This window comes from Egretta garzetta, unplaced genomic scaffold (assembly GCF_000687185.1).
Source record: "Egretta garzetta isolate BGI_Z169 unplaced genomic scaffold, ASM68718v1 scaffold168, whole genome shotgun sequence".
Taxonomy (NCBI): Eukaryota; Metazoa; Chordata; class Aves; order Pelecaniformes; family Ardeidae; genus Egretta; species Egretta garzetta.
Genome location: NW_009260675.1, coordinates 414741 through 436142, shown reverse-complemented (window position 1 = coordinate 436142; position 21402 = coordinate 414741). Strand labels below are relative to the sequence as shown.

The window sequence follows — 21402 nt, the reverse complement described above, 5'->3', positions numbered from 1 at the left end:
CTGCTGTTTTTAATTTGTGCTCATTTGCAGATTGAGTATGTCTTCACAGATAAAACAGGAACATTAACTGAGAACAACATGGAATTTGTAGAATGTTGCATTGAAGGGCATGTTTACATACCCCATGTTATCTGCAATGGCCAAATTCTCCATGATTGTACAGGCATTGATATGATTGATTCTTCTCCAGGAGGGAGTGGAAAGGTATGATGACTCTTTCTACATTCTTGTTTTTCACAGTGAAACATGAAAATTGGACTGTGCAGACAAAGGGACTATTAGAAATATAGCATCCTTGAATTTCACTAATCAAAGTAGATAATGGCAGGAAATGCACCACAACATAGATGTTTTCCTTTCCTAGTTTAGAGTAAGATTTAAAGGCTTAATAGGAAGCTTCCCAACTTACTGCAGCTGTAAAACTGAATTAAATAAAACCCAGAAATACATAACTTTATCTGGTTAATAGCTAAAGAAATGTAATAGCTGGTTTCTGTTTAACATTAGCTAGAATAGGTAAAGCAAGGCAGGAAACTCCTCAAGGAGGAAAATGAGTGCTCAATACACTTACTTAGTCATCACTGGGTGCAGATGTGGCCAGAGAATGGTTTATGATCAAGTTAACTTTCTTTTAAATGTGACTTAATACAGCCACATCTGAAATGTGTGACACGCAGCATGGATGTGCTGTGGCTTTTTTTGCTGTGTAAAGCAAAGTTAGTTGAAAGTTAAAGAGACTTCACATGTCAGCTGATGAGCAGGGTGTAAATGACCAGGATAATCATAGCCTAAGGACAATATATTTTTAAATATATCAATACAGTCTCAAATGATACTTTGGCCATACCCTTCACTATGGCAAAACAAGGCCTCCTAAAATGTGTTGGCGTAATTCATCAGCCTTATGGCTCTCACCTATGGCCCTCAGAATGTGGTCCCAGGGTACATTGTGTTTTTATCTTGAAATTACAATGACACAGTTTGTATTGAACAGCACAGAAGAATAAGATTCAGACACAAAGATACAGGTAGAACACACCCAGGTATCTGTGAAATAGAAATTTCTTTCTGGTATCAGAAGCTGTCATTACCAAACCATCTGAAACTTTATGGAATTTGGTTGGCTCCACCTGCCAAAATGTCCACAATCCTTTTATTTTATATAGCTCTGAGAGGTGTTCAAGCGTGTAAAAAATTGAAATCTGTAAAGCCTCTTAACATTAGCGCTCTAGGTGCTGTGTCCCTCTTTCTGGACTCAGGACTCCTAAAATTGTACCTTGACTAATATTTAATAAAGTTTAAGCAAAAGTAAAAAAAAAACCAAAAAATCTTTAGCCAGATCTAGGCACTCAGATGAGGCAAAAGATGTGTGCTGTCTTTTTTGGGCATCAGTAGCTTGACTTTCAGTGCTAGCAGCACTAGCAGCTATTAAGCAGTTGTGTGGTTAGCATTGGGAAAGACTTGCCTCCCCCTAAAGGGCAGGTGACCTGTGACACTGCCTTTATCTGATAATAAATAGCAGTAATCACTGACATTGCTAACCTTCCAAAAGAAAAGGTTTCAAAGGAATACTTGAAAGTGATCGCACATAATGACAACCATTCCTTTTATTTTTTAGGAGAGAGAGGAGCTATTTTTCCGAGCTCTTTGTCTTTGCCACACTGTTCAGGTAAAAGATGATGACAGTGTAGATGGATTGAAGAAAAACCAGCTCTCGAGAAGGTCTTGTATATATATTTCATCATCACCTGATGAAGTTGCTTTAGTTGAGGGAATACAGAGGTATGTGTGTAATTAGGTATTACACTTTTTAAATTTAGAGATATAATCACTGAAGTTCAAAATTTTTTTCAGCACAAAAGTCGTAATAAGAAACACCAACTCATCTAGAGCTGATGATTTTCTTAACATACAGTCGTGATTATTTATATTCATGTATCAAATAAAAAGAGTTTGGTTGGTTTTTTTTTTCCAGAAGACATGCTCAGTCTTAAGTTCTTATGACATACTTAAACTGGATAATTATTTATTTGTTGTATTCATTTTCTTGATGTGTGTTTCATTTTACAGACTCGGTTACACCTATCTAAGGCTGAAGGACAATTTTATGGAGATCTTAAATCGGGAAAATAACATAGAGAAGTGAGTGGTTAAAAATATAACAAAATAGACTGATGAGGAGTTTTTACTGATGTCTTTAATAAATCATTCTTGCCCTATACATTAATTTTTAATTCAAAAAAGTCAGAAATTGTACATTTTAGTAGAAAAATAAATTATCTACTAATATTTATAATTTTAATAGAACCTGTAATTCTGTATTTTCACTTAGTCTGTTAGTTTGACAGCATATGCAATATGAAATGTTAATATAACAACAGAAGTGTGGTGTGGGGTTTGTGACCTAATCTAATAGTTCCTAAAAGTTTTAGTAATTATGGGTATTTTTCCTTTCTTACATGGTAAATAATGTTTTCTTAAAAGAAAATTGTATGTACCCCAGTTGTTATTCACAAATAATCTATATAATTTACAGGAGGGTAATATCTATAGAATAAAATTTTATAGCTGGTTTGAAGAAAATTTAAAACAGGTACTGCTTTTTTTTGTCATTTTCATTCGACATGCAGAATAAATCTTATACTCCATAATATGAGTAAAATTTTCAATAACATTGAAGTAGTACAGCAGTTTAATGGGATGTACATACTTCCGAAAATGTTACCTTACACTTCAACAGATGTCTACTGGTTAAGGCTGTTGTATATCTGTCTCTTCCTGCATGCGTACTCTGCTAACTACATAGGGACTCTTGGACACAAATGTAGGAACCCTGCTGTTATTTTTCCCCCTTTTAGGGTTATATGGAGGATTTTTCTTGAAGGTTACTTCAGACTTTTGTGGCTCAGCTCATAAGAACTGGAGTCGGTATAATTTGGTGATTTATGAAAGCACTATAATTATTAGGAATTTTCTCCAAAATGCATCACAGTTTGTAGATATATGCCTGGTCCAGGTCCTTGTTAGAATCGGTTGTAACTTTTAATAAAATAAACACTGTGGCCTTGCACAGGTTTGAATCCCAGGCTGTTGTAAGGACTTAGAACTCAATGATCTAATTAAATAAGCAGATCTGTTTTATAAGCAAAGCATTAACAGATGAATCCTGAAAAGATTAGGTTTAATGATTTGGATGCTTATGTTTCTGCCGGAAAAAGGGGGGCGCTCTCAGACAAAAAGAAATAAGTAAGAGGGTAAATGATAAAGTATATAAACTGATGAATTATACATAAACAATACAGCAGGAGCTTGTGTTCATTTTTCCTCCTAGAAAGGAAAGGAATGTAGAATAAAAACAATGGCAAATATAGAACCAGTAAAAACAAATGTTTTTTCACTTGAATAATGTGTTGGTCAACACTTGAGCAAGATTCATGAAATTAGGTGGGCACTTTTGGGAGATATGTGTCGTCAAAATTAGAAAAATGTTAAACAAAGACTTGTATGCAAACACTTATGCATTTCAAGTTCTAAGACCATGCCTAGGTATTACAGGTAGGAATTTACTTACGTTATAAGCAGTAGCAGTATAAAGGTTTCTAGTCTTCTGCTTAAATAAATTATATTGACTATACATCCAAAGGTACTTATAAATGTCATGCTAATTCTGTTTTAAGTAATTAGGAGCTGAGGGCCTCCCCTATTTATTGTTTGTAACCTGCTGTTTCATTCTCTACTAGTTCCATATTCCATAGTACTCAACATAATTTTCTGTGTTAGAAGTCATGTTTTATTTGACATGCTCGAAGTCATAATAACCAGTTTGGGGATCTGGAAAAGCAGAATTGTTTAAAAAATATTCTGTTTCTGTTTCAGGTTTGAATTATTAGAGGTTTTGAGTTTTGATTCTGTGAGACGGCGAATGAGTGTAATTGTTAAATCTTCAACAGGTAGGGCTGTCAAATTCTGTTTCATCTTAGCTGGTTTTGTTTCACTTGAATTCATTTCAGGTTTAGCAAAGAGTTAAGCATTAATCACAGTCTGTGTACCTTTCTTTATAAAAAAGGGGACCGGGCCACCAGCATGAGTGCAAATGTTATAAAAAAGTTGGAAGAAGTTTTTTTGAAGACTTATTAATTTGGATGTTTTTTTGAAGAAAGATGTATCTGGCTATTTTGAATTCCATATGCTGTCTCTTTTAGGTGATATATTTCTGTTTTGTAAGGGAGCAGATTCTTCCATATTTCCTAGAGTTAAAGAAGGCAAAATTGACCAAATACGATCCAGAGTTGAACGCAATGCAGTGGTAAGATTCCATTTTGTTCATCTGTTCATGTGATATCAGTGTCAAAAAAAAAATAATTGTGTCCTTACCTCCTGCTTGATCTGGTAACAGATTTGTCTTCCCAGGCACCGAGATTATTCTATGCCAAAGTGCACACAGGCTGCATGGGTAGCAGTCTGTGTTACTCCCTTATTTGAATCTGTCTTCCAAATGGCAGTTGTGGTGAGATATGAATGCATTAGGTATGCACAGCAGTGTCTTATACCAGAGGTCATCAGTTAGCTTTTTAGTATGGCACTTTCACAACTGTGGTGGTTTGAATTAACTTTTGAATGAAAGAAAAGTGAAAAACTTCACTGAAAATCTCATCCCTGCCTTCAGTTCTCAGACTTAGCAATTGTGATTTGCTGCCTTTGATTACTACAAGTTATTAAAAAAGAAAATCCATTGGAGCACAATGTAGCAACAAATGCGCTTCATACAGGGGAACAGTGCAGTGATCATCCTTACACTTACATTTTTGCTTGCTAAAAATGAACTATGAACTACCTGATCATCTTTAAAAGAAACTCAGAACTTGGTTTTAACTAAAAGGTTGTGTTTGGAGTTGTGAAATACTGAATTCTGCCAAAAATATGCAGAACCCATTGCAATGGAGTATGACTGCCAGTCTTATAAATAGGGTAAAATTTGCTGGCATCCAGTACTCGAGAGCAAAGTATTATTACAGGTATGTGAAAAAATACCTACAGTGTTACGTGCTTTTCTTCTGAAGGGAAACTTCAAAACTCTTTGCCAAAGTGCTTTGCTAAGCTTTACTATATGAAACAGCTGTCTGATAATTACAGGTGAAGGAGGCTAGTGAAACTGAAGGAAGTGTTTACATATCATACCTATCCAGTGCCTGCCAAGAGAGAAATCCAGACCAAGAGCCATTTCTTCATCCTGGATAATTGGAAATAGGGCTGGGTTGTACAACAGAAGCTTCTGAAAGAAGATACAAGCAGACACCTGGCATCTGCCCTTATCAATAGCAAGTCAGGGAGATTTTTTAATACCTCTTATGGCATTGGTAATACGTAACTATACATATAAAGATGTACTGAATTAAAGTTTATGAAGATAAAGTGCCAGTTAAATGGTGTTGTGAGAGGCAATATATGTCAGGTGGCAAAACTTCCTTTCTGTGTTGTAGCAGCTTTTTCCCACCTTACAGTCTATATATTCCCTTTTTTATTCACCACACAGTCTAAAAGTGTAATCCGGTCTGAAACACCCACAGGTAAATTCTACTTTTCACTTGACTGAAATGGCACAGTCAGATTTTCACTTTCAACACCCTCTGTGATGTTTTGTCCCTGTCTCTGCTGCAACACAGCATCAAAATCAGGCTCTGCAGAGCTACTATTTATATTATTGTTATTTATTCTGACTCATCCTGCCTAATTATACACATAGGGAAGGAAACCTTTACCTTGACTCTCTTTTCCCGGGTAATCTCATACATCCAGTTGGGTCGCTGAGCTGTTTCTCTTCTGGAGGACTGAGGTTTGTCCCTCAATTGTAAGTCCTTCCAGGGCAGCACAGAATCAAGCTGACCCATGTTCTAGTCTAGACTACACTGTACTAGTCTATACTACACTCATGTCACTGTAAAAGTCAGTAGGGGGACTCTTCAAAAAAAATCATTCAAATCTTTCAATATTCCATCAGAAACACCAGCAAGAAGTCTTAAGAAGAGTTTTCTAAGAGGCATTTTGTTTCTTTTGATTACATTCTTTAGGAGGGACTGCGAACATTGTGTGTTGCCTATAAAAAGCTCACGGCAGAAGAATATAGCAATGCACAGAAACTGCTTCAGAATGCAAAGTTGGCCCTCCAGGACCGGGAAAAGAAATTGGCAGAAGTTTATGAGAAGATAGAAAGAGATTTTATTTTACTTGGTGCTACAGCTGTTGAAGATCGGTTAGTACATTTCTTAGTTTCTTATGTTTAGTGAAGTTGAAGTTGAATAGTTGAAGACTGTCTTGTAACTCTTTTTCTGGATTAGATATTTATTTGAAAGACCCTTTATTTGAATCAATTCTATACCCTTCGCTTACTAAAGTTACAAATGGTAACTTTATAAATTAGTAAGTCAGTAACAATAGTTAAGTGTACAAAGATCTGTATATTAAAGCCACAAAACGGGTATTGAGGAAATGAAGGAAGTCTCTTTAGGACTTAAAAAATTCAGAAACTGTTGAAACTGGGAGGTAACTTTAATAACCCAGCAGTACTTCGCTGTTTGATGTCATTAGCTGAAAGCACTGAAAATATTTTAAGTATTTGGGGAATGAAGCATCTTGTCTTTTAGGCTATATAAATGAAAGGTGAAACTTTGAGTACTTTGAAAGTGTCAAAACTAATTATTTATAATGTGCTACTCCTCTAAACATTTTAACATTTACACCTTGGGGAAAATTCTTAGATCTGATAACTTTTTGTTGATGTTTTTTTATTTGGTTATGGAAACCTTTCAACAAGGACCTCTGAATTTCTCATTTCCAAGCAATCCATCGATGTATGTTGTCAATTGACTTCACAGATTACAAGAAAAAGCTGCTGACACTATTGAAGCACTCCAGAAAGCTGGAATTAAAGTTTGGGTTCTGACGGGAGACAAAATGGAGACTGCTGCAGCTGCTTGCTATGCTTGCAAACTGTTCCGGAGAAATACACAGATACTTGAGCTAACCACAAAGAAAATCGAAGAACAGAGTTTACACGATGTGCTTTTTGACCTTAGCAAAACTGTCCTAAGGCACAGTGGCAGCTTAACCAGGGATACTTTCTCAGGGTAAGGAAGAAGTTGAATTTTTAAGCCAGGAATGGGCTTCTGTGCATTTCATAAACAATTAAATGATCGATCAATTACCTTAAGAGATGCAATATGCTATGTTTCAGTTTCTGTTGTTAAAGTGTGAATTACTGTATGGCAATTAAGTTTTTTCCACATAAGTTTAATTTTTCACAGTCATGGTTCTTTCTCTATGTCATTACTGGTACTGCTTTAACTGTTAAAAGAAAAATCACAACTGACAGTTTAACTATATATTTTTCCACTGCACAAATATTTATTCTCTGCAAAAATGATAGTAAAGCAGAATACTGTTTCTAACTTTTAAAAAGGAAGCAGATATGATTTATTCCTGTAATTAGTATTAGTATGCGATGTGACTTTCTTGATAAGACCAAGGCCACAGGGAGCAACAATGTTTCACCCTACTGAGCTATTTCTAGGGAAGATGATGCTACACTTACAGACAGGTAACAGGCAACAGCATAGTACTAAATATTCTGGTGTGCATAAAAATACTTAAAGTGCCTTAAATTCTAAAGAAACCATTGACTTCTGTGTATTTTGAATATCCAAAGAAGGATAGGTATTATGTATACAGAAGTGATTTCCTTGAAACGTATTAATTTTGCAGTATTCCATACTCATTCTTTTTTCATTAATTAATATTGACAAAAGAGCTATTACCAGATTTAAAATATGTCTGAGAATTTTACAGTGACTCTTAGTTTATATTTTATCCCTGAACAGACTTTCAACTGATATGCAAGATTATGGTTTAATTATTGATGGAGCAGCATTATCATTAATAATGAAGCCAAGACAAGACGGGAGCTCTGGTAACTACAGAGAGCTCTTTCTTGAAATTTGCAGGAACTGCAGTGCAGTGTTATGCTGTCGAATGGCACCTCTGCAAAAAGCACAGGTTTGTATTTCATTTCATAATTGTCTGTTAGCTGTGCACATATCTAAATACTGCAAGTTAATATTGTGTGTGACTTACTATGATAACATAAAATGGAAAAAGCAAAAAAAAAAGGGAGAGGGGAAAATTTCTACTGGCAAGCAATTTAGAGAATGGTATGCTAAAATGGCACCCAGCTGTGCACCTGAATTTGATTTATGTACATATTGTGCAAATTTTATGGTTGGTACCTGCTGATAAATGAACATATTTAACGAACTGAACTAATTGCTTCCTTTTTAACCTAACAAGCTTTGAATAGTCTACTGTCTGTTGATACTACAGGAACCTCCATTATTTAATACTGTAGAATGGTATTTCTTCTCTATTTTTATCATAAGTGGGAAGCCAAGAAAGAAGAATCCAGACAGAAATATGAGTGCGTTATCATTTTTAAATACTTATTGACTGTTGTATACGAGTTTGTATCAAGTAAAAGCATACCCCTTCCATCACTGAAACTTCTTCTCAGTATAGCTGAAGAACTTTTAATGGAGACAAACATTGGAATATACACTTCTTTTTTCCTTTCAAACTGTCACGTCTTTTTCTCAGCGCTCAGGAATAGCATATGTAGTAGCCCTTATTCATCTTAACAAATTTATTTAGCCAGTGACTCTCACGAGAAGTTTGTAGAAGTTTTTAGTTGCAGCTGACTCAGTACCAAATTTACAGAGGTGATCAATCATAATGGAGAGGTCTGAAATCAAATTTTTGGACAGTTTCTATGTCAACAGTGTTTAGATATATACAGAGTCCTATTATCTTTTCTCAAATAGTAAGAAGAAATTTCAGCACAGTTAAGAATCTTTCAGTCTCTAGTTTCAGGATTTCTTTGAAATTGTATGCTCTGCCTCTGGAACCCTTTTAATTTATTAATGCAGTTACACAGCATTAAGCAATCTCAGCAGCATCTTCCTTTCTTCTGCTCTTCCTTTCTCTTGTCCATCTCTTTCAAAATAGTTTGGAAGTATTTGAAAAATATTATTTTATATCTGGAACAAATACTTTCAGTATGAAGACACTACCGTGATCTTTATGCGTAGTAGTTGCTTTGGGTAATATTGGTTTTGTGTCCCTTCACAGAATTTCATATGTAATCGTGTTGGTCATTTTTAATTAATCGTACACTCATGCAAAATAACCAAATCATTACAGAGAAGAGCTTTTAATACTATTTTTTTCCAGATTGTAAAATTGATTAAGTTATCAAAGGAGCATCCTATCACATTAGCAATTGGTGATGGAGCAAATGATGTCAGTATGATTCTAGAAGCACATGTTGGTATAGGTAAGTGTGCTTTTTAGACTATAAGTTCAAGCGAAATGACGAAAAAACCCATTTACTTCTTAAAAACAGGAAGTCTCAAAGAATCAGGTTATACATTTTGTAGAATTTTAGTGAATTTACCCCAGGAATTTTAGGAGATACAGTGGTGATCTCTTACTAGATGTTTGTCATAGAATTATTATGTAATTTTTCAAATAATTGTATCTTTGAAATAGTTCTTCAATTATTAAACAGCTTCATCACTTTTTTTTAAAGGAATCATTGGCAAAGAAGGTCGTCAAGCAGCGAGAAACAGTGACTATGCAATACCTAAATTTAAACATTTGAAAAAAATGTTGCTTGTTCATGGGCATTTTTATTATGTTAGGATATCTGAACTTGTGCAATACTTCTTTTATAAGGTAGGAGAATGCTTATTCTAATTACGTAAATCTCAAAAACTTACATGGTAATATCTAACTATATACCGTTTGCGCAGTCAATGGTACAAAAAAGCAATAATTCCATAAAGAGATTTTGCTGAGTGCCAGATGCAAAGCTGAAATGGGATTATTGCTTTTATCCAGACCATGAAGTGAAATAGCTTTTATGTAGATATATTCTATATCATATGGTATGTTTAAAAGAGAAATTTGCCTTTTTTTTTTTTTTTTTTACCCCCCTCTCACAAATTCCAACATAGACTGTTCTACTTGTTTTCAGTACCTTCTGGGTTCTCTCTACAGTGGCCTTTTAAATCAAATTGGAAGTAGGATTTGAGAACTTAGCATAACTTAATTTATATTAGTTTCTAAATTCATCAGGGTAGTGTAGGTGGAGAAACTTTATAATGTGCATCTCCCTGTTTAGACAGTTTTGTTATGTCTAAATTTTGGGATCCAGTCGAAGTTCTTTCAGTAAGCAATGGAAGATTATAGAAAGGAACCTTTAAGGTCTTAGTGTTTGACTATATGTATAGTTAGGAGAGGAGGAAATCTGGGGTCACAGCTAGAAACATCTTAAAATTACTTTGCTGGGAACCATGCTAACCAGAGTATCCGTGCTCGCTTATCACAGTTTGTGTCCTACTGTGGATTGTACCTTATTTGCCTTGCCTTAACTGAACTGTGCTCCTGGATCACAAAATTCATTGCCCTTGAATTTTGAAACTGTAACCATATAAGTTTGCTTTCAAAATATTTTAAGTATTTTTCATAACAGTACTACTGTAAGTTGAGAATGTTGATGTTTAATGTATGCAGCTCTTTCTGCTGTTCCTGCAGTGTTTACATTACTAGTGTTGTAAAACTATGTTATACCTAGATATAGCATTGTACAGCATATAAATTAGTGCATATATTTCACTTGATGACTGTGTCGCTTTGCCTTTCAGAATGTCTGCTTCATTTTTCCTCAGTTTTTATATCAGTTCTTCTGTGGGTTTTCACAACAGGTTAGTTGTTCTTTTCCCTCACTGCCACATTTTCTCTTTGGCATTTTTTTTTAAAATACATCCTTTAACACTGTGCCTGTTCAGCTGAGAAAATTTCTACGTTTGTTTACACATTACAAAACCAAAAGCATCACTTTTGGTTCATATGGTTTTCAGTGGCAATTCCAGTTAAGTTACAGAAACAAATTTTATTAATTATCGTAAAAACTATGTTTATTTTCAAAGTCAAAGAATACAGGAAACCAAAATTTGGAAATGGCAGTGCAAAGTGAAATGTCTATTAGGTTTAAGCTTATTGAACATGGACAGAGGCAATCCTGAAAGATAAGGATTGAACTAGTTGTTCATCTTTAGAATTCAGAACGAAAATGGAAGAATAAGCTAGTAGTCTAGTTTGCAAACTTCAGACAAATAGTGGCATTTGATTAGTGGAAAAGGAAAAGTAAATACAGAAAGATAGAGGAAAAGTGAACTGCTGCTCACTAGAAAAGTGCCATCATTCAGGAGAGGATCCAGTATTCTCCCTTCTAAATTTTTGTTTATTTGCTCTTTGCTTTTTTCTAATTTGTGCAGAAAAATCTACCTCCTCTTTCTTCTGAATGAGAGAGCAAAAAACAAAGGAATGAATGACTGGACTTAGATGAAAAGAGGGTTAAGTTTTCAGGATTAAACTGGACAAGAGGAGGATTTAATTGGGAGAAAATAGTACTGTTGCTTTGAATTTGTGGAATGTCTCAAAAGAAAGCTGTAGGAGGAGTAAAAATGACAGAACTGGTTTTTTGGTCTGTTTTGGCTTTAATTTCAAATGACCACTGAAAACTTCATAGGTTTTTATCAGGCATTATTAGGATTTAGATACGAAAGCATGTGCTCATGAAGATTTAGTTGTAAAATTTCTTGTTGAGTGTTAAATATAATTCTGAATCAAAGGGGGGTGTGTGTGATAGCATTTTGTATGGCATAAATGATCACCAAATAGGTTTTGGGAAATAAACAACTCTTTCTATGGGGTGATGTAATAAGTTTGAGTGCTAGTTACAATGATGATACATACGTGGAAAAGTAGTTTGGAGGGAAGAAGAATCAAAGACATGTCGGGGTGTTTCTTTGTACAACGCATTGCAGTCACCCACAGCTGAAGAACCTCTGGAGTACCCCCCCTTTCTCCCTGCATGTTTCCATGTAGACATGGAGGAGATAAAAGGGGGGAGGTGGATGTCGCAGAGAGGAATTTCTGCCTCAACAGGAATCTGCTGTTGTTCAGTTTCACTACTTTGGAGTTGGTCTTAGAGTTGAAACAATAGGAGGGGCTGATATGTGGACCAGGCTACTAAATCGATCTTATAGTTGAGCTTTTGTTCTCCAGATGAATCACAGAATCGCAAGGGTTGGAAGGGACCTCGGGAGATCATCTAGTCCAACCCCGTGGGTTTGGGTGCAAAGTGCAGAGTTGTGCCTTACATGAGTTAGCAGCTGCTCAGGGATATGTGCCTCCACTGTGAAGGGATATAGTTTGTTTTTTCTGAAGAAGTTGACTCATTCATTTAAAATAAAGTGTCATGCAGTGGGTTGTGTTTTAAAATTAAAACTAGCTGATTTAATTCTTTTCCATCTCCAGACTTTATACGATACTGCGTATCTAACACTGTACAATATCAGCTTCACTTCCCTTCCTATCCTCTTGTACGGTCTAATGGAACAACATGTCAGTGCAGACACACTCAAGAGAGAGCCTTCCCTATACAGGTAAAATTAATATGTTATGCCCCAAAGTTTGACTGTTCAGTTGTGGAATCTACCTCTGTTATAACCGAAGTCCTCAGGATTTCTGTACAAGGTTGCGGTAGAACATCAGTGCAACAGAAGGGTTGAAGACCTTGTGCAAAGTCTATAAACTACAATAGATGCACATGTATTTTTATATGTATATTCACATACTGCAATCCATTCGCTATATTAGTGAGTGAGAGCAAAATAGAAATTACTGTTCTACAGATCAAAATATGATTTGTAGCCATGGGGAACATAAGTGTTTTAAAAAAGAGTGAACATGCTGCTGCTTCTATATACGTGTTTTATTTTGAAAAAAAAGAGGGCTGAGTGGTAGAGTGTCGTATCATAAGATGTATTCTGTGTGGTCTCCAACATTGTCCTCTGCATATTGTTGACTCACTTCTGTGCATTGAAATTGTGACTGGTTTAGATTCTTAGCCACTTGAAATGCAGTTCTTGCCAATTAACTGCATGTGGCTATCTAAATTAGGAACAGTGCCCAGTTTTGATTCTTGTAGCTGCAAAGCCAGTACATTTTAGAGAGTGGTAACAGTACATAATCAAAGGGAAGACATTTTTTGAGAAGTAATATTAGATGCCCAAAGGTTAATCAATGCAGTGATAAGTTTTTAGCTATGAAATTGAAGAGGAATACAAGATACTAGTGTTTAAACCCAACCCCCCTATTTTTATTTTCTCTTCTATATTTTAAATGTTTTCAGTTTAGAAATGGTCATTCAGAAGACCTGTCTGGTTTTTGAAAGCTCGCAGAGGTTATTTGGTCAAAAACATTTGTTTCTTGATATCTGATAGAGTCTATCACTAAGCTGTTTTGGGCAATAGTGCAGTTATTCTGAGCCAGATGAGGCTACTGTTGGTCACATCTGGTTTTGCACTGTATATTGGTAATATGTGTGGAGAAATTACTTCATATGGTCATCAGACAGTTTTTAAAGTGACCAATCCCTCTGTTTTTTGTGGGAAAACATTCTGAAGCTTCAAATCAACTGCAAAATCCTTGTTTCGCATGTTCCACATAAAATTAATACTTCGTGTTCTTACAATACTCTGTATAAAAGGACCCCATAGGAAATAAAGCAAAGTCTCCAGAGACCTCTAGTGTTTCCATTTAAAATCTACAGTGGATCATCATATGCACAGCAAATACTGGAAAAAAGATACCTTCTGTAAAAAGATTGAAAAGTAAAAGGGTGCAGCACAGGATAATTTACCAAACAATTGAAATAAGTTGAATTACAGGCAGCCATTAAACAGGTTTAGTAGAAATTAAATTAAAAAAATAAGGAAGGGATGTTCAGGAAGGATTTGGATGTGAAGTGGTAGACAGTTGTTACGTGGAAATGTGGTGGTTTTGCATGCAATCTCTTAATGGTTTTTCCTTCAAAAAACAATGAGCGATATCATTTGTCTACGCTTTTTGAACATGCTGACACTGAATGCATATACCTTGTTTTACACAGAGATGTTGCCAAGAATGCTTTGCTGCGCTGGCGTGCATTTATTTATTGGACATTCCTAGGAGTGTTTGATGCTGTGGTATTTTTCTTTGGTGCCTATTTCTTGTTTGACAACACAATTGTGACCAGCAATGGACAGGTTAGTGTTGGATTTGATCAGTCACTCAAAGGTAATTTTTTTAATGTCAAGTGTGCTATGAACATAGTTTTAATTGTTCTCTTCAAGGTTTCCAGCACAAAAGATAACAGTTTTATGAGTTAGGGTGAGATAGATGGATTATCTGTTTAGAAAAGTCTGAACTATATAATAGGAATTCTATGTATCAGTGAACAGAGGCATAGGACTAGATACAACTTAGGAGAAATACCTGTTGTAAATTACAAGTATTCCTTCAGAATTTACATAGTAACTTTTCTGTTTCATGCTTAATGTGCATCTGATGATTATGTGATTAACATATCAAAAGACTTCTGGTAGAGTAGTTTTGAATGATCCTAAAAGATCTTAAATGTAACAAGCTTTTTAATATTTTAATTATTTTTTACTTATGGCAGCTTAAAATAATCTATCTACTTGCTTTGCAGTCACATGAATGCAAATTTTAAGAACTTTTGCATTTTATTTATTTTACCCATTGATATTTTGGTCTATTTTATTTGTGTGCTTTTTTTTCTTTTTGCTACTTGCTTCTCTTCCTATCCCCAGCTAATGACAACCAGCACTCACATGGTAAGACTATTGTGGATTTGTCCTGATATCCATTTCATCTTTCACTGTTCTTTAATTAAACTGTTAAAGAGCAGTTAAGTATTTCCTATAATTATTTCAAAATATCACTTAAACCTACAGATAGAAATGTTCTTTATTGCTTCTTTGTAAGTACTTAAAATATAAGGAACTTCTATAGAGTATGCAGTATATTAAGGTGTATGTGGTGTGGTAAAGAGCCATGAACTTCAAAAAATAAGTATGCCTTTTGCTTCCTTGAGTTTTGTTATATCGTTCTATGCTTTTCTGTGACCTACATTTTGTTGCTGACTCTCTCTGCTATAGAAAATTTATTACTACAGTTTATGCTATAAAATGCTTGAATGGCTTTAGAAAAGACCCTCAAAGTGAGAGAAAATAAACTGGGCACAATTTTGTTGCCTATATGTAACATATACATTTGCTTGAAATGCAATATTGAAGTATTGTTAAATACCATCTTTGTGGCATCTATCAGGGAAATTAACTTCTAGTGTGTGGGGGAACACTTGCTAGAAAGAGCTTTTCTAAGGACAGAATGAATTTCCATTAGATATAACTGTACACTGCAGCACTTCTTTTCCTGGTACCATTATGTTCTCTGTTAGATGTTCAAAGCTCTGCATCGGCTTATATTTATAGTCCTGAAAATTAGACTTCTCATACCTGTACACATTTTGTAAATGGTTTGTATTGCAAATATTCTGACTGGGTTCCTTTTTGAAATTTTATTCTACTTCTGTTGCACATATTAAATCCAGTTCTTCTTGATAAAGCTCTAAAGCCAGAGCAGTGCCTAATTTCCAAATTTTCAATGTGTATGTCTACAACTAGATACCCATCTTAATATTTGGTAATAAAATGCATTGCTTGATGAGGCATTATGATTCTAGAGTGTCAGAGTGGGTTAGAAAATTCATCATCATTCAGCATGCAAGTTTGTGTGTGTGCATAAAACTTACAGATTTTGAGTTGCAATTTAGATTTAAAGGCTTGAAAATGTTCAGGAATAGTCAGATACACATATGTGAGTTCATACATACATGAATGCTAGTTGGTATTGATGGTTATTTCCAAGTATTTAAATTATGCTCATGTCTGGAAAAAGTCAATGAAAGATTTGAAGATTTGAAAGGTTTACTGCAACAGTATGTTATTATGGAACAGGAAGAAGGTAGAAAGCAGGAAAGGGGATAAACGGGCTGAAGGTAACACTAATACTAGAAATTATATATGATGATTCAAGTTAGGTTCCAAATTGTTAAAATAGGTGCTGAAGCAAAAATTTTGAATTCTTCTTTCCCTCCAGAAATTAACTAATCACCAGTTGCAAAACTAGTAAAAAGTGAGGAAAGTCAATGTCTTTCACTTAGATTGATGCCTGTGTCAGACTAAATTTTACATACTGTTAAGCTTGCTTCCACACATAGTCCCCCCAGGATGTTTCTCAGTATTTAGAAATGTGTTTGAAACTGTTTGCATGCTGTAGAGTGGTGTTACTAGAATTGTGGAAAAGTGTACTTTTAGTCGCTGAGATTTACTTCATAAATCCCTGCCTCAGTCATTGCCTGGAAAAGAAAACGAAGATGCCAAAGATTTATCTCTTATTAATTGTTTTGTGTATGGTGTTCCACTTTGGATATGGCATGGTTGGTGTTGTAAAAACATATAGTCAGAGACCAACTACATAAGGAAGGTAAGAAGAAAAGAAGGCACCCACCATAATTGACATCTAAGGGTCCCTTCCAACCGAAAACATTCTATGATTCTATGAGCTGCAGATTGTAAATGTCATCTTAGTTTACCCATATAATAAAATGTATTTCATGTGTGATTTTTTTTATTTTAACATTTGATGCAAAGTGGATTAAACATAATTGTTAAGCTGCGTTCAGAGATAGGTATGAGTAGCCAAGTTAAAAGGAATAACAGAATGGGGAATACAAAACAGCAGGAAGGGAGAGAGGTGGGTAGAATGATGAATTGTACCATGGAAGATACAACAAATACAGTCATAGAAGGACGAGGAGGAGTCTTGGATAGTCTGGGAGCAGCGCATAGAAAAATATTTGTTAATAAACTGGATGTTAACAGACAGACTTATAAAAGAATGATTCACAGCCTGAAGACATGAGTGGTATCTTGAGATAGTCAATGCTGAAAATACAGTGTGAGGTTTTTATAACTCACACCATCCCATATTGCTCTGCTTACCTTTCTCTGTGCCAGAATAGCAGCATTATGGAGCCTGGTGTCCCTGTGCTATGACCTCGTTTTCTCAGCCAGAAAGATGGGTAGGTGAAAGGTTTGGTTGCAGCCTTATGCTTTCTATCTACCCTTACAGAGACAGGAGAAGGTTGTTTCAACTTTTTTATTTAATCTAGCAGCTCTTATTGGAAATATGGACACAGCTGTTTAGTATGCAGAAACTTTGACACTGGGCTCTCTAGGAGATGCCAGATATGACATGAGAGTATTGTAAAATTTAACTGCTAGAAGAAAGTTGGTAAATGGCATAATTTGAAGTTCTTGAACCAGATTCCTGGCCAGTTTTAACTGCAGATTTTTTTTAGGGCACACAAAATATTGTAGCAATGGCCTGACCCTGTAAAATTGTTATACTACATATCAAAGTAAAAGGTCAAAATGCTGAAGGTTTTCTGCACTTCATCTTACGTTCTGTACGCTTGGTCACACATTGAGTAATTTTAAAATAGTGAAATGGTTACTCAGAATAATGAATCTTTCAGCCAGTCATTTATTTATTTTTTAAAGGATTTTCCATTCCCAGTTGATCAGATCATCTCAGCCTGGTTTCTCCTACAGATCTCTGTCTTGTGGCTGGCTGTGGTCTCCATTCAGAGTTTTTCCCTTGGCAGCACATTTGTGTGATTGCTTACCCATGTGGATCCCCTGTTGTCTAATATTGGGCGAGCTCATATAGAACAATGTGATGGGAAGGGACCCTGGAGGTGATCCGGTTCAACTCCCTGCTTTGTGCAGTAGCTCAAGACTTTGTCTAGTCTTTTTCAAGTTTTGAATATCCCTGAGGATGGAGATTCCATAACCTTCCTGGGCAACCTGTTCCAATGCCTTTCTGCCTTCATGGGAAAGAAATTTCTCCTAATACCTAAGCAGAATTTTTCTTGTTGATGAAGAGAGGTTTGTTCCAGTTCTTCATCTTTGTAATTGTTCTTCAAATATTTGTGGGCAGCTACTAGGTTGTTCCTTAACCTCCCCTCCACCAGACTAAGTCCTTCAACCTCTCCTCACAGGAGAGCCATAGACTGCTAACCACCTTGGTTGTCTGCCGCTTGATCCCTTCCAATCTTTTAAGTGAGTGGCCCAAAACTGGGCACAGTGTTCCAGGTTCAACCTCACTAGAGCTGAGTAGATGGGAATAATAACCTTTCTTCAGTGGCCACGTTCTTGCCAGTACAGCTGTTTGCAGTTTCCCTTATGCATAGCGAGAGCACACTGTATGCTTGTATTCAACCTGGGGTCCACAGTAACCCCACTGCAACTTCCTTTGCAGCAGGGCCATTGCTCAGCCAGTCAGTTCCAATATATGGTGTTACTCCTCCATGGGTGTAAAACTTTGCACTTTTCTTTATTTAATTTCAGAAGATATCTGTTAGCCCACTTCTCAAATTGATGGAGGTCCCTCTGGATTGAAACTCTGCCATTCATTGTGGCAGCTACTCTCTGTTTTTGTATCACCTGGCAATTTGCTCATGGTGCTCTCTGTGTCACCATCCAGGCCACTGACAGGGACATTCAGCAATATCAGCCCCAGTATCAGTCCCTGGTGTAGTTCACTCATTACCAGCAGCCAACCAAGCATCAAGGACATTGATCGCTAAACTTTTGAGTCCAGTGGTTCAGCCAGTTTTCAACTCAAGGAGTAGTCCGTTTACCGAGCCCCTGCTTCCTTATCTTCCAAATGAGAATGCTGTCCAAGTCAAGTGTCAAATGCCTTGCTAAATTCAAAATAGATTGCATCCACTGCTCCCCCTCATTAACAACTCCTTAACCCATTGCTCCCATACTATTGGCTGCTCCTTTCCTTCCCAAGCTTTGCTGTTAAATGCAAGGAGCAGGTTTTGCTCATGAAGACTAATACGCAGAGTATTGAATACTCCAGCATTTTCTTTAACATCTTTCATTAGGCTGTCTTACCACTCCATCAGTGGACTTACATTTTCCCTTTGAAACAAGGATACCTGTAAATATCCTTTTTGTCACCCTCAACACCCCTCACCAACCTTAGTTCGAGCTGGGCTTTGTGTGATTTTGCTCCTCTGTACCCAAGTAAATGCTTTTATGCTACCTGTTTGCTGCCTGCCCATGTTGTCATCTCTTGTATGCTCCCATTTTGCCTTTTTGTTCATTAAAAAATATCCTGCTTGGCCAACTGCTGAAATTTCATGTTTTCCTGAAGAGGAGACTTCATGAGATCTCGGCAGTTGTCTCTTTCAAAATCATTCAGCTCTCTTGGGCAACCTTCTCTTTCATGGGTGCAATGCCCTGAATAAAACAAAATCTCTTCTCCTAAAATAGAGTTTCCTAACTCCGTTGCTTACTTTCCCAACATTTCTCTGGATCCTGAACTTGGTCATCTCATAGCTGCTGCAGTCCAAGCGATCCTCCATGACCATATTCACCACCAGTTCTTCCCTCCATCAGCATTAATGATCATTTCTGCCCACTTGAAAAGCTAAACTGCTTTCATTTCATTACACAGATGAAGAGAAGATCAACCACAATTCAAAAGTGTTTTGTCTTAAAATGTATGTAGAACATTTATGTACTTATATGGCTCTGGTGGTTATAACATCCTTTCTTGTACTGTTCCTCATCTGTATAACATGCTGTCGAACCTCTGAGAAATTGTGGGACACCAAGGACAGCAGCAAAGGGAGATCGGAGAAGCGATGACATCCAAGAAGACTGATGAAATTACTGCAGTTCGTTTGTAAATCTCAGTGATTTGTTAACTGCACTACACTTCATTTTTATTACAAAACATAACTGTGAACTTCAGGTTGAGTGCGTTGATTGTGGCTTTTAACTGTCTGTGTGAAATCTGAGGTGTGTACACACAAGGGCAAGAAACCAAACCAACTTGGACTGGATAGATCATGTGAGAATTCAGTGTTGTTGCGTAAGTGTCGGTTCCTGATACAAAGCAATACATAGCTTTAGGAGGTTTATTCTGGGCAATTCACAGAGTAGTGGATGATATTACCTATAACTGCTTTGGACCATTTTTTTATAGATGTTTGGAAACTGGACCTTTGGAACACTGGTGTTTACTGTGCTGGTATTCACGGTGACATTGAAGGTAAGGTATGCTGTATTTTATCCATTGAAACTTTCTTAGAGCTTATTTTCTATTTGCTGCTTGCATGTATCGGTTTCTCTCTATGACCATACATTGTCGTATTAGCTTAAATTAGTTTTAATACAGATCTAAATTGGTTTAAATACAGCTTTTGCTATCTGTGCCTTCTTAACTGTGCTCAAAATTGAAAAATGTTTTTTAGCTAATTCTGTTTAAGATCCTTCCCTTTTTTCAAAGGGTGTCATTTTATTTCATCTCCTGCTGAGTATTCTGTTGCTGCTAGATAGTAGTAACGCCATATAATCTTGTTTGGTTTTTTTTCAGCTTGCACTAGATACACACTATTGGACGTGGATAAATCACTTCATGATCTGGGGATCACTGGTATTCTACATTATCTTTTCTCTGCTCTGGGGAGGAATTATTTGGTATGAACCCTAATATAAATTGCATTGCAAATGTTATTTCAGAAACAGTTGTTATAAAGTTGTTATATATTTTACTTTTTTCTCCCAAATGGAATTAAATTTAGCTTTTACATATTGTAGAACTCACAATAGCAGTCACATTTTAAACACATCAGTAATGGTAATTACGGAATGCTCAGCTCTTCTTTCACTGAATGGCTGCTAAAATACTCATGGAGAAGACTGTGAAGAGGAGAATATCAGACCTCAGACTGCCACTGGGACCATCTCAGTGGCATCAGTCAAAAGCAGGCCCAGGGTTGATTCAAGTAGCTGAGGCTGGCTGGCTGAGGCAAGACGTCGCAGTGTGGGTCACATCTATGCAGCCTGGGGCTAAGCCACCCAACTGCTCAGCTTGCCTTGGAGGGAACTAGCTGTAGCAGTCTGAACTACGGCCAGGGAGTGGAACGAACATTGAAGTTGTGTGGATGACCATGAGTCCTGTGTTTGAGCTCATTATTTTCCCCCTTATTTAGCAAAGTAGATTTACTGTGGGTGTCTGAGCACCTACTTGTTCTACTGTTGGTAGGAAGCTTTTTAAGAATTAGTATAACTCTTGTACATAGCTGATTTTGAAAGTAGGTTTGGTTTTTTCTATTAAAAAAATCTGTGTACTTGAAACTGAAATTTTGGGCAAGATCAAGTTGAATCAGGTTCAAGTTTTCTTACTCTGCCTGATTGCCATCAGGAACTTGAATTTGTGTTTCTTACCTGTAGAGTGCCCAGTGACAAGGTCATCTTTTCTAACCTCTTCTGCTGGAACTGTTCTACTTTGTTATAC

The 21402-nt window shown here is 36.3% G+C and overlaps 1 protein-coding gene across 1 annotated transcript in view; it reads left to right on the top strand.

Annotated features, from left to right (window-relative positions):
- The window catches only part of ATP11A (ATPase phospholipid transporting 11A), a 67783-nt gene that overhangs the window by 33822 nt on the left and 12559 nt on the right, over window positions 1–21402 (top strand). Inside the window, exons 14-28 of the mRNA XM_035901164.1 lie at window positions 31–204; window positions 1619–1782; window positions 2071–2142; window positions 3877–3950; window positions 4203–4306; window positions 6069–6250; window positions 6873–7124; window positions 7875–8049; window positions 9277–9379; window positions 9635–9780; window positions 10752–10811; window positions 12430–12557; window positions 14066–14201; window positions 20089–20154; window positions 20479–20582. Coding sequence (XP_035757057.1) covers window positions 31–204; window positions 1619–1782; window positions 2071–2142; window positions 3877–3950; window positions 4203–4306; window positions 6069–6250; window positions 6873–7124; window positions 7875–8049; window positions 9277–9379; window positions 9635–9780; window positions 10752–10811; window positions 12430–12557; window positions 14066–14201; window positions 20089–20154; window positions 20479–20582 — 1940 coding nt within the window. The remainder of the gene's footprint in view (window positions 1–30; window positions 205–1618; window positions 1783–2070; window positions 2143–3876; window positions 3951–4202; window positions 4307–6068; window positions 6251–6872; window positions 7125–7874; window positions 8050–9276; window positions 9380–9634; window positions 9781–10751; window positions 10812–12429; window positions 12558–14065; window positions 14202–20088; window positions 20155–20478; window positions 20583–21402) is intronic.